This window comes from Macrotis lagotis, chromosome X (genome assembly GCF_037893015.1).
Source record: "Macrotis lagotis isolate mMagLag1 chromosome X, bilby.v1.9.chrom.fasta, whole genome shotgun sequence".
Lineage (NCBI taxonomy): Eukaryota > Metazoa > Chordata > Mammalia > Peramelemorphia > Peramelidae > Macrotis > Macrotis lagotis.
Window position 1 is genome coordinate 627,322,498 of NC_133666.1, and position 11,424 is coordinate 627,333,921.

Below are 11,424 nucleotides of genomic sequence, written 5' to 3' on the forward strand. Positions count from 1 at the left end.
CCAGCTGCATTCATTCCTTGAGAAAACACTTAAGAGCCATTTTAGTGCTTAGCACATTTCTGTGTGAGGAAGACCATGGTGCTTAAGGCTTCCCTTCCCTCCTCTCCCTTCATCTCTCCCCAAGTCTACTGCCAGAACTTCGCCCCCAACTTTAAGGAGAGTGAGATGAATGCCATCGCAGCGGACATGTGCACCAATGCCCGAAGGGTGGTGCGTAAGAGCTGGATCCCCAAGCAGAAGTTCCATAAAGCTGAGGGCGATACATACATCACCTTCATCAATGACGCAGGCAGGGTGGAGCCCGACATGATGGGTGTGGAGCACGGCTTTGATACGGCCAGCCATGATGATGATGCTGGACCCTCAGCCGAAGCTCTCCAGTAACCTTTCCCTTCTTCCCTACCCTGCCTGGCCTGGCCTTGCCTGGCCCGCACCCCCTTTCTCTCCCTCTTCCCCAACCGCAGGCTGCCCTTTGGCAAGCGTTCCCTCTGCCTTTCACCTGGGACTTTTGTTTATTCTTTGGTTAACATCCCCTTCTGTCCATGGTCCAGTTTGCCAGAGGGAACGTGTGATCACTGCACGCTGCTGTCTGTCCCATTCTCTCCCCTACTCCCCCCTCGGCACCACTTCTTTCCCAAGGGGCACAGCACCAAGGAGCAGAAATCCAGGAGGGCTGTGTGGTCCTATGGGCTAGGCTGAAGTGGAAAGTGTCTCTGATTTCTTGCCCCAATCCCTATTTCATGACAGGCACTGAGAGTGGCTGGGAGAGTGTCAGACATGGTTTTATTTCCTTTACTTTTTTTTTAAACACTCAGAACGATCTAACTATATATATATAAAGAGAGAGAAATCTATAGACCTAGAAATAATATATATATATATATATATACATTATAAAAATATTTACCAGGAAAGGAAAAGCATGTTCGTCCTAAAAGCAAGAGAAAACGAGTAACATACTGCCTCTCCGTGGCAAACACTCCCCCTCCCAACCCCCCCCCCCCCCAAGTCAGTGCCCCTGTAGTATCTTCTGGAGTGGGCTTCAGGGATTTGGAATCTCACCCTGCTCTCCTGGAAGACTGCCCTTGGAGGCCAGAATCAGTCTCTGGCTCTCTTCATACTTTGTTCTTCCAGGCCTCCAGGCTGCCTTTCTGCCCTTCTCCTCTACACAGTCTTTGACTTTTTTTTTTTTTATCTTCGTTCTTCAACCCGTTTTTCCAGACACCTTCCCATCTATTTAATTTTATTATTGGGATATCCTGTGGGATAGTAAGGGCAACTGACAGTAACTTCACTTAACAGGGAGGATATGGAGGTGTGTTCTTCACCTCCCCTCTCCCCTTTTCCACCTCCCCAGGTAAAGTGATCTGACCAGTGTCAGAGCAAGAGAGTGGTGGGGTATATGGACTAGAACTTAGGTCTCCAGAGTGATCTTTCTTCCACCAGACTCCTTGAGTCTTTAACCCATGTTGGTTCTTTCTGGAGAACGGGGCAAAGACTGAATTGGGGAAGAGAGGTAGGGTGTGTGGGAGGGTGGGTGTGTTTCAGTGCAAATGAAAGAGATTGAAGTTCACTTGGGTGGGGGTGTGTGTGTGTGTGTGTGTGTGTGTGTGTTGGCTAGGGTAGGAATGATTTGAATGGTTTTTCTTTGGCAAAACACAAGATTGAATTGTTCCTGGGGAGAGGTGAAGCAGGGCTGGGAGAATAGGGAGCATGAGGCTTGGGAGGGGTTCACACTGAAGTCTGACCTCTTCCCTTGTGTGTACATGCATGTCTCCTGGACCTAGGAGGACCCTGGGCCTCTACTCCCCTGGCCAGTCCCTATCTTTCCTCTGTCCCTGTCCCTGAAGCCCTGTGTACAGACTTTTAAAAAATACCTTTTGTAGCAGGTGTTAAGTCCTATGGAAATATCAAGACCTTTTGAGTTTTCAAACCAGTAGGAATGTGACTTCCCCTCCCACCTCCCTCCCCTTCCATCTCCCAGCCTGGAGGCCTGGTAAGCTTAGTTTAGCTCCTGGGATCTAGAATGGGTTGGGGAGTGGGATGGGTAGAAATTTATCCACATACTATGGGCTTTGTTGGTTTTTCTTTTAATGTGCCCTTCTACCTTTTATGGTCCTTATTTCTGCCAGTTCATGTCTTTCCCTCCAAGTATCTGGTATGTCCATCCTGGGCAGGCCCGATTAGGGGGTTCTGATTGTTAATTATTTTGATATAAGCTGATTTGTGGCTATTTCTTTTCCTTAATGAATAAGGATATTTTTTAGTTTGTATTATATGTGAACATGACTCTTGGGGGGAGGGGCATCTTTTTTTTTTTTTTTTAAATGTGCCTCCCTTGTCTTCTTCCCTATCATTCCCCTTTTGGGTCCCTCACAAACTCTCAGATACTGAGTGACCTCTCTCTCAAATAGGTAGGGTGCTCCTGCCTTATGGCCAAATCCCATACTGTTTCTAAACCTGTCATTGGTTCAGAGATTTGGAGGTGGAGGGGAGGGACTTTAAGGGGCATCTGGTTCAATTGAAGGTCCCAGAAGTTATGTATTGTCCCAGGCAGGGCTAGGACAAGAAGCTGACTCAAACTTTCAGGTCATTTCCTCTCCACCACACTGGGTCTGCTGGGGCTGAGCCACCTGAGGGTACCTGCAGAGTTCCTTCTACCTCCTCTCCAGACTTTATTGGAGAGATGCCACAGGGTCAGTGATGGCCCCCCTCGGCGCAGGCTCGGAGCAGAAGGGGTCTAGCTTTGTCAACAGCTCCATGGGTGCATCTCTTTTTGCTCCTGAGCTCGTGAGTCATCAATTATTTATCATGGGTCAGGAACAGACCCAAGAGCTGGGGAGAACATGAAGCAAAACGGGCCCTGCCCCAAAGGGCTTCTCTTCTTAGAGGAGACACAGAGTAAGAGCTCCTGAGAGTCTTGAGTGATTTAATCTGCCCCATTTCCTGAAGTGTCAGGGTTTGGGATGAAACCAGCTGTTGGCGCTGCCCTTGATATTTCTGCTGTTTGGGGATTGGGCTCCACTTGCAGGCAGTGTGAGAGGATGCCTCCCCTTCTCATCCTCTGACATCCTAGGACCTTGCCAGGGCCCAATATGCCCCACGGTGCTATCCACTCTGATAACTGAGGGGTCATCTGCAAGGTCTGGCTCTTTAGGATTTGGCAAGGGAAAGTAGTTGGGGAGACATGCACTTTGAAGGAGGTTCCATCCTTGGGACCTCAAGACTTAGGCACAGTGTATCTAGGACAGAGTCCCAGTTCAGAGAGGCTGCCAGTTATTCAAGGTGGTGGTTGGGGGTGGGGTGGGGAATTGGGAACTTTTTGAAGAGGCTATTTTAGGAAGATGTCTCCCTCCCCTATGTCTGATCTTTCCTAGCCCCTCAGGATAAATTCTTTATAAATGACCCTACTTTTGGTGTCTGCTAAGGGAGAGAAGGGAGCAAGAAAATATTTTCCCTCAGCTGTGTACCCCCTCCCCAGCAAGAGTCCTCTTGTATCACATTCTGTATGTCCACTTCTCAGTCACTTTCCTAAGCCCCTAGGGAGGCACACAAGACCTTTCTTCCCCTAAAATATAAGCACCTTATCTGCCCTTCCCACCTCTAAACTGTTCTAATTCCCCTTCCCCAAATCTCCCAAAGCACAAGGCCCCTCAAGGTGTTCTAGCTAGGTTCACCTATGAGGTTCTGGGACCAAATTGGGGAAGGAGAAATCAGTAAGGAGGAGAGGCAGAGTGGGAGCCCCTTCTCACTTTGGTGCCTGGGGTGGGGAGGAAGGACAGTATATGTATCCCTTATGTATTGTGGCCCCTGAATCCAGCTGTGAACCATGTAGCCTGTGGAGCTGCCTGTCATATTAATGAGGGTTGTGGGGGGAAAGGGGGTAGACCAGAGTTGAAATTGAGGCTGTCTACAGGCCACCATCAGCACATTCCTGGCCTCTGGTCCAGCTTAGGCTCTGGAACCTTTTGCACCAACACAAGCAGTGAGTGGGTGAGATTCAACTGCACTGGGCCTGAGCTTTTCCCTAAGGGTGATAGTTATTTCAGAGCGTCTTGCTTTGTCCCCTCTCTGCCCTTCTGCAACCCTTATTGGACCCCAGGTTCCTCCCTTCTTTTAGGCTGCAGCCTCTGCTTTCAGGAAAAAGTCATCAGGATCCCCTATTTTATACACCTGGAAGCTTAAAGGGGAGACCATTTAGCAATAAAGGAGGCAGCTGGGTGGGTGGGAGGGAGGGGGAATCTAAACAGAGGAGAGACCTGTGGATTTCCGAATTCTGGGGTTGTAAGCAAATGTGCCATGATAATGAGAACCATAGGTTTGGAGCTGAAAAGGACCTAGGGATCATCTTTTGGCCCCTAATGGTCCAAATGCCAAAAGGTGCAGAGAGCCTGGAATGGGTTTGAGGGACTGTGCTGAAGTGGACTGGGGAGGGGGGTGGGGGAGTTAGCTCCTCCCAGGAGAGCCAAAGACAAGGGTTGTGCCTTACCAAAGGGGGGCTGCTCCCCTCTCCCCCAGGGTCCTGCTCTTCACTTTCCTTTTTCAAACATCCCTCATCTAGCCTCCTCCCTCCCCCCTGCCCATTTGCCTTTCTGCTGAGCTGCATGGCCCAGGAATGCTGGGTGCTTTCTGCTGATGCTGCAGCTGCTTCTCCACCAACCACCCCCAGAAGTCAGGCCCAGAATCAAGTTTTCCACAAAAAAGGGAAAAAAAAGACAAAAAAAAATAATCCCCCAGACCCTGGGGCTGCCAGGATTTGTCTGTGTGAAGTGCCAATGACCTTGTGACCTTCATAAAACACACACAAGGCTCCCCAGCCCCCAGCCCGCCTCACCCCCTGTGACCCCAGTAATGAGGCTTGCACATTAACTACTGTAAAGAGGAGCAGAGCTGGAGAAATGTGAATAATGGGAATAATAATACTGATAAGAATAAACAATGGCATTTGTAATTGAAGTTTCCATTTATTTACCTGGGGAGGAGGGGTTTGCCTTACCTTCATACTCAGACCCCATCTTTCCTGCTCTTCAAAAAGCTTAAATGGGGGACACAAAGAGTACCCAGCTTTCACCTTTTTTGGCTGAATCCCCCCCAACTCCAGAAGCCAGACAAGATTGTAGCAATTATTTAGAAAGTTGAGTTTTTATTTCAAAATTGATCTAGGAGATCATTCAGTACTACTATGTGTTCTGTGAACTAGGTGTTCAGAAAAGGTTGGGTAAACTTGGAAGGGAAGTTGAACACCCTTTCTCCCCAAATATTCTTCTGTGAAGCTAAATAAAGTGGGGGCAGGAGTGAGATAAAAACAAACCTATCCTCTGACTTTGGAACCCTTGGGCAAAGTTTTGTAAAGTACAATTATCCTAGCTCCTTCAAGACTTCCTGTCTTTTTTAAAAGGTTTTTTTTTTTTTGTAAGGCAAATGGGGTTAAGTGGCTTGCCCAAGGCCACACAGCTAGGTAATTATTAAGTGTCTGAGGTCGGACTTGAACTCCTGATTCCAGCGCCAGTACTCTATCCATTGCGCCACCTAGCCGCCCCTCTTCTGTCTTGCCCCTCTTGGAAAGCATCTAGATTCATAAGGAAAAGATCAGGCAGGAACCTCACAAGGAGCACGATGAGCTGCAAGAAGATGGCATGCCATAGTTGGTGTAGGGAGGAGGCATCAGGAGGTGGCCCCTGGGTATAATGGAAAGGGGACCTGGGACTGACTCCTTTGCAATTTGCAGTTGGACTAAGACCATTGGTCATTAAGCATCCTTGGCTAATTTTCTTAAGAAACCGTCCATCCAGGGCATCCATTTCTTGGGTAAACATGCTAAAGTAGGAATAACAATACATTTCCTAACAGGAGTGTTAGAAAACTTTATGAACCAGAGTATTGTTGAAATGAGTAATAATGAAGGGGCAGATGAGAACTTGGGACTGGCAGTAGAGCTGCTGGTGTGCGAGGTGGGGGTGCCTTTGTTACCTTTCACTTTTCTTTGAAATGAAAACTAGCTGCTGGGCTGACAATAGGGTCCCTCACTTCCTGGGGAAGAATAACCACGAGCCCCTCTTCCTAATCAAGTTCCGAATCCAGAATGGTCCTATTTCCCTTCTAAATGGCCTCTTGGCATCAGAATCCTTTCTGCAGTTCATTCACTTGCTGGGATTCCGGCCTTTTCTCCACAAAGACCCAAGGCCAAATCTCGATCTTGAGTTTTCCAAGTTTAGACTGAGGGGTGGATGCGGGACGTTCCCACGACAGGCATCTCCTAGGAGTGAAGGTGAGTGGCCCAGGGTGGGCTCGGCGGCCGCCCCTCCTGCCTTCTCCAGATGCGCACTGTGTGTGGTCCCTCGCGCCCCCCAAGCTGCCCTTCCCCCCAGGCCCCCCCCCCCAGCTGGACCAGCAGTCCCGGAAATAGAGCCAAGTGCCCCCCGGACCCTCTGGGAATCCTTAGGGTCCAAGCAACTTCCATAATGGACATCTTGATTGCGGTCACAATCTTGACGGAACCTGGATACATAAGAGTTCCGGGTGTGCCGGGTCTCGATGCCCACACGACCCCATCTACGATTCGGCCTGCCCTGTGGGTTGTCTCGCGTGCTCGCCACCTCCCTCGGAAGTCCCGCCGGCCCCTAGTCAGACTGGGGGCTGCAGGGGCCCCCCACCCCGGGGCGCCCACGAGCAGCGCCCGCCGTGTGCGGGGCCCGCCACCATCTCCACGGGGCGCCGATGCGGCCGGGCCCCCGGAGGTGGCGCGAGGCCCGTGCCCTGCCGGGGCACCTGCTCAGAGTGCGGGCAGCGGCGCAGCTCCGCCCCTCCCCCCGGGCCGGGCCGGGGTTCCGGAAGCGGCTCCGCACTCCCCTCCCCCAGCCGGACCTCTGCCCTTATTTGGGCAGGAGGAAGCGGGGCCGGCGCCGGCGGCCCCCGGACGTCACGGTGACCTAATATAGTCATGGAAACGCGGCCGATGGCGGGAAGGCTCCGCGGCCCCGCCGGGGGCGGCGCCTCCCTCTTAAAGGGGCCGGCGGGGGCGGCCGCGGCTGGGGGCCTCCGGGAACGCGGGGAGGGGGTCTGAGGGGTCACGCTCCGCCTCTGCTCCCGGGCCCTGGCCGCCGCCTCACCCCCCCAGGCTCGGGGAGCCGCCAGTTTGGGGGGCCAGGCACCCGCTCCTCCGGACGCGGGGGGGAACGCTTCGCCTTTGCCCGGGGGCCCCGACGGCGCGGAGCCAGGCCCCGGGCGGCCGACCGCGGGCGAGGGTGGGCGTGGGGGCCCCTCCGCGCCGGGGCGGCCCCGGGGCCCGGCAGGCTGAGCCGGGCTTGTCCCGCCCCCTCGGCCCCGGCCGGCCTCTTCCCGCGCTCCTCCCCTCCCCCCACGCGGGCTCTGACTTAGGGCTGGCATTTCCGCCCTGTGGCTTTAAAGGGCGCCGTGGCGGGCCGGGCAGCCGGGAGGCGGGGCGGGTGCCCGATGACGCCACTGGGGGTATAAAGGGCCCCGTCGCGGCCCGGCTTTGCCTCATCGCTGTGCACGGCCCCGGCCCGCTCCCGGCCCTCCCGCCCTTGGGCAAGACTCAGCCGGCCAGCAGGGCCGAGGGCGCGACCCCTGCCTGCGTCCCTCCCGCCGCCGCCCGGCCCCGCCGCCCGGCATGGAAGCCCAGAAGGAAGCGCAGCGCATCATGACCATGTCGGTGTGGAAGATGTACCACTCCCGCATGCAGCGCGGCGGCCTGCGGCTGCACCGCAGCCTCCAGCTCTCGCTGGTCATGCGCAGCGCCCGGGAGCTCTACCTCTCCGCCAAGGTCGAGCCGGACGAGGCGGAGCTGCCCTTGCCGGCCGCGGCCCCGGCCCCGGCTCCCGCGCCCGGCCCGGCCCGGCCCGAGGAGCCGAGCCCGGCCCCGGAGCCCATGGACACGCACGAGGCCCCGCCGGCGCCCGCCGGCGCCCCTCTGCCCCGGCGCCCCGCGAAGCCCAGCCGGAAGCGGCGCAGCAGCGCCCTGGGCCGGGCTGGGGAGGCCGGCCTGGTCCCCAGCAAGAAAGCCCGGCTGGAGGCAGAAGCGGCGCCGGCGGAGGGGAAGGCGGAGGTCGAGGCTGAGGACCCGGCGCGGCGGCCCGCGGCCCCGGAGGACGGCCCCTTCCCCAGCCTGGCCCGCGTCCTGCAGAAGCGCTTCTCCGGCATCCTGAGCCACGGCGGGGGGCCGCCCAAGCCCGCCGGCCCGCCTCCCGCGTGCGAGCTGCAGCCGGGCTGCCGCCAGGCCGACAGCATGATCAACATCCTGGTGCGGACGGTCGTGGCGTTCTAGCGCTGCCCGGGCCCCGGACTGTGCCCGTAGCTGTAGCCGGCCCTGTGGAGGCCGCTGTCCGGCCCTGAGCGCCTGGGGGGCTCGGGCTCCGCTCCGTCCGCCGCCCGGAGAGCAAGACTGACCTGGCTCCTGCCCTTCCCCACGCGCTGGTGACGGCTTTGGTGGCAGAGGGGAGCGGTGTTGGTGGGGGGACGGGGCGAGAGAGCGGCCGCCCGGCTGGAGCCTTTGCTCCAGGACACGCGCTGCTCGGAGCCCGGTCCGAGAGGAGAAGGGGGGACGCTTTTTCCGACCTCGGTAGGAGTCGCCCTCCGGGCTGGGGCCCAAGGGACCGCCTGGATGCCGACGAAGCTGGCATCCGGGCTTCAGAGCCTCGTGGAGACCCTGGTGGTCCTCCCTGGACGAGATCTGCCCCGGACCTTTCTGTGGCAAAGAGACACACGATGGTGCTATTGAAGACAGGACTTGGGATTTCCTCTTCCCCGACCCAGTGCTGGTTCTTGGCCGCCCAACGGAGGCGGCGGCGGGAGCAGCAGGTGCTGGGTGTGAGGGCCTTCGCTGGGGTGGGAGGTGAGGTGGGGGAGGCTGGCTAGAATCTCCTTTCTCAGGGTTGAAACTTTTTATAAAATCGGGGGCGGTATTTCTGTCCCATTAAAGCTTTTGATATAAAATTCATTGGTGTTTTCATGAGTATCACTGGCCTTTTTTTTTTTTTACCCTTCCAAAAAAAATCTGCCGCCCCTACAATGACACACTTGTTCATATGATCATACTGACATCATGGGCTTAGGGAACTTCCTGTTTGCTGCTTTATGAACTCGCTGTGAGTCCTGGGTGGTGAGTGGGGAGGGAGTGGTGGGGCTGCTCTGGGGGTGTTGAGTGGCTCTGTTGGAGGAGTGAAGTGTGGGTGGGGAGTTGTTTGGGTTTTATGAGTCACTTAACCTAGAAAGGGAAGTGATTCTTAGCTAGATTCCTCATTAGTGATGGTCAGGAAATAGGGGTTTGGAATTCCATTCCCTTGTCCACCTCAGATGCAGACTAGACCGGTCATCTAGTTCTGAGTCATTGGAAAAAAGGTGGGGGGTGGGTTGGGAGGGAAAGAAGTACTAGAAATATGTTTATGGGATTGAAAAAGCTTTACTATCCCACATGAGGTCGAAGTTTATGAAACAAAAGGAAACCAAAACAGTAACTGGTTGTTTTTCCTTTTGAGGTCCTGGGGGGGGGCATCAAAAAAACAGGCTTTGTTGACTGCCTCCAATCTACCGGTTTTATACCTGAAAACAGACTCAGAACACTGAGTCTTGACACTACAGCCTTGAGGCTCTCTCCTAGTTAGTTGTATTAGCTTATTAAATTGTTTTTTTACCCACAGTTTTTGTTATTCCCCTACTTACTTGAATAAGGTTCCCTAGAATTACCTTTTGTTTAAACCAGCCTCAAGACTGGGCTTTTTGGGGCAACATTGTCAAACTGAAAATAAAAGGATCTTTTCAATTCAAACTCCTGTTTCCAGGCCTCTTTCTTTTGCTCTCCTTGGGGAAGGACAGTTGAAGAAGAGTGGGGCTCCCTGGCAGGTTGCCCCGAGGAACTGGTTGGGCAGGATTGCCTTGGGGTGGGGGGGGGGAGCTGGTTGTCTGAAGTCCTGACCCGGGCCCTATTCACTACACTCCCTTTCCTGGAATTTCCTTTTTCTTCTATGGGATGATGCGAGTTCTGAAGTGTGTTTCAGCACACACACACACCCCCATTTATAGTGAAATCCTCTCCCCGGGCAGTGGGCTGATGGATATAGGGCCTCTAAGGGGTAGCTACAATTAGGAGGGAAAGGCCAGAGGCCAGAGTTAGACAATTATAGCTAACTGCAAGCAGCCTTCCCCATAGAAAATGGGGCTCATTCTGCCTCGGGCTAAAACTGGCGGGAGTTGGGGGGAAGCAAAGTCATATTCCAACCTCTTCTTTGGCCCCCCGAGAGGGATTAGAGCTCCTGGATTCCTGGGCCTTTCCAAGCCCGCAGGAGAGGGCCGTGGGGGAGGGTCACGTAGGAGACCGGACCAAAGGCCCACTCCTGGGCCTGGCTCTCCCGCCCGCCCCTCCATCGGGGGGGGCCCGGCCGGCACTACCGCAGGTGGGTAGGATGCTGCCAGACCCGACCTCTGCCCCAGCCCGCAGCCGGGCACCCTGTCCGGCCTCGGCCCGCCCTCGAGCCGCCCCTCCGGGACCCAAGAGCAGGAGGCGCCGGGCCGGAGGGGGAGGGCGCCTCTTCCCTCTCCTAGCTCATCCTCCGCTTCCGCCCTCCCCTGGGCCTGACCGGACAGCATCTGGAGGCTGAGTCGCTTCCCCTCCTTCCTCCCCTCCCGCTTCCTGTGCTCGCGGCTTCTCAGGCACCTTCCCCTTGCCTTTGGGAGCGGCGGTGGCGGGGGAGGGGGAGCTCTGATTGCGGCTCTGCAGCAGTAGCCCAGGAACCCCTGCCGGTCGCCCCCACGTAGCCTGTGCAGAGAAACTGGGCTGGGAATGAAGGGGGGAGCCAGGATCCCTGAGATTTGAGTGCCAGCTTCCCCTCCCCTTTCTCCAGCTCTTAAGGCTGATTTCCATCGTTGGCTTTTGTCGGTTCTCAGTGCTAGCACCTGGGCAGAGACCGCAGATGAACCCCTCTTTCCCTCCTCCCCCACGTCTGGCGGGCCGGGGAACCCCGCTTCTGGGGGCGGAGAGGAAGGTGTGTGGGCCGGCAAGGCCGCACGTTTCCGAGGCTGAGGGGCATCTCTCCGCCTAAGAGGCCCCCAGTTTTTCGGGGGTGGCTTCACATCCTGTAGCAGGAACCACCAAGGCCTTTCCTTCCGGGGGCAGGAAGCTTATGCTCTTGCCAGCCATCCCCAGGGCTGGGTTGTCTTTCCCCCAGACTCAGGAGTCAGGTGCTCTTCCGGTCCTTCCTCCAGGGCTGCTGTCTGGGGTCTGGATACAGTTTTAGGAGCCCCTGTCTCCTGAGGCTCTAGCTCTTCTGGGGGCTGCCCACAATGGCATTGGAGGGGCTGGGAGATAATTCTTGGGGGGGGGAGTGATAAGGCGGAGGAAAGGGGTGATTGGGAAGTTGGATGTCTGCAAAGCAGATGGAAGGAGAAAAGGGAATGAGTTAGCACCCAAGT

At 55.8% G+C, this 11,424-nt stretch overlaps 2 protein-coding genes across 6 annotated transcripts in view; both read left to right on the plus strand.

The window, feature by feature from the left end:
• NACC1 (nucleus accumbens associated 1) overlaps positions 1–6,340 on the plus strand; it is a 23,107-nt gene extending 16,767 nt beyond the window's left edge. For all 5 annotated transcript variants that reach the window (XM_074203537.1, XM_074203538.1, XM_074203539.1 and 2 more), the window contains one exon: positions 125–6,340. In XM_074203537.1, coding sequence (XP_074059638.1) covers positions 125–384 — 260 coding nt within the window. In that variant the 3' untranslated portion in view covers positions 385–6,340. The remainder of the gene's footprint in view (positions 1–124) is intronic.
• A 674-nt stretch (positions 6,341–7,014) lies between these two features.
• On the plus strand, positions 7,015–9,140 carry IER2 (immediate early response 2). The gene has a single exon (XM_074203542.1). It carries the CDS (start codon positions 7,631–7,633, stop codon positions 8,282–8,284), a length of 654 nt encoding a protein of 217 aa, XP_074059643.1. The 5' UTR covers positions 7,015–7,630; the 3' UTR covers positions 8,285–9,140.
• Positions 9,141–11,424: the final 2,284 nt, after the last annotated feature.

Bases quoted from the DNA above. Each gene is read 5' to 3' on its own strand.
- IER2 (XM_074203542.1), top strand. From the start codon at position 7,631: ATGGAAGCCCAGAAGGAAGCGCAGCGCATCATGACCATGTCGGTGTGG.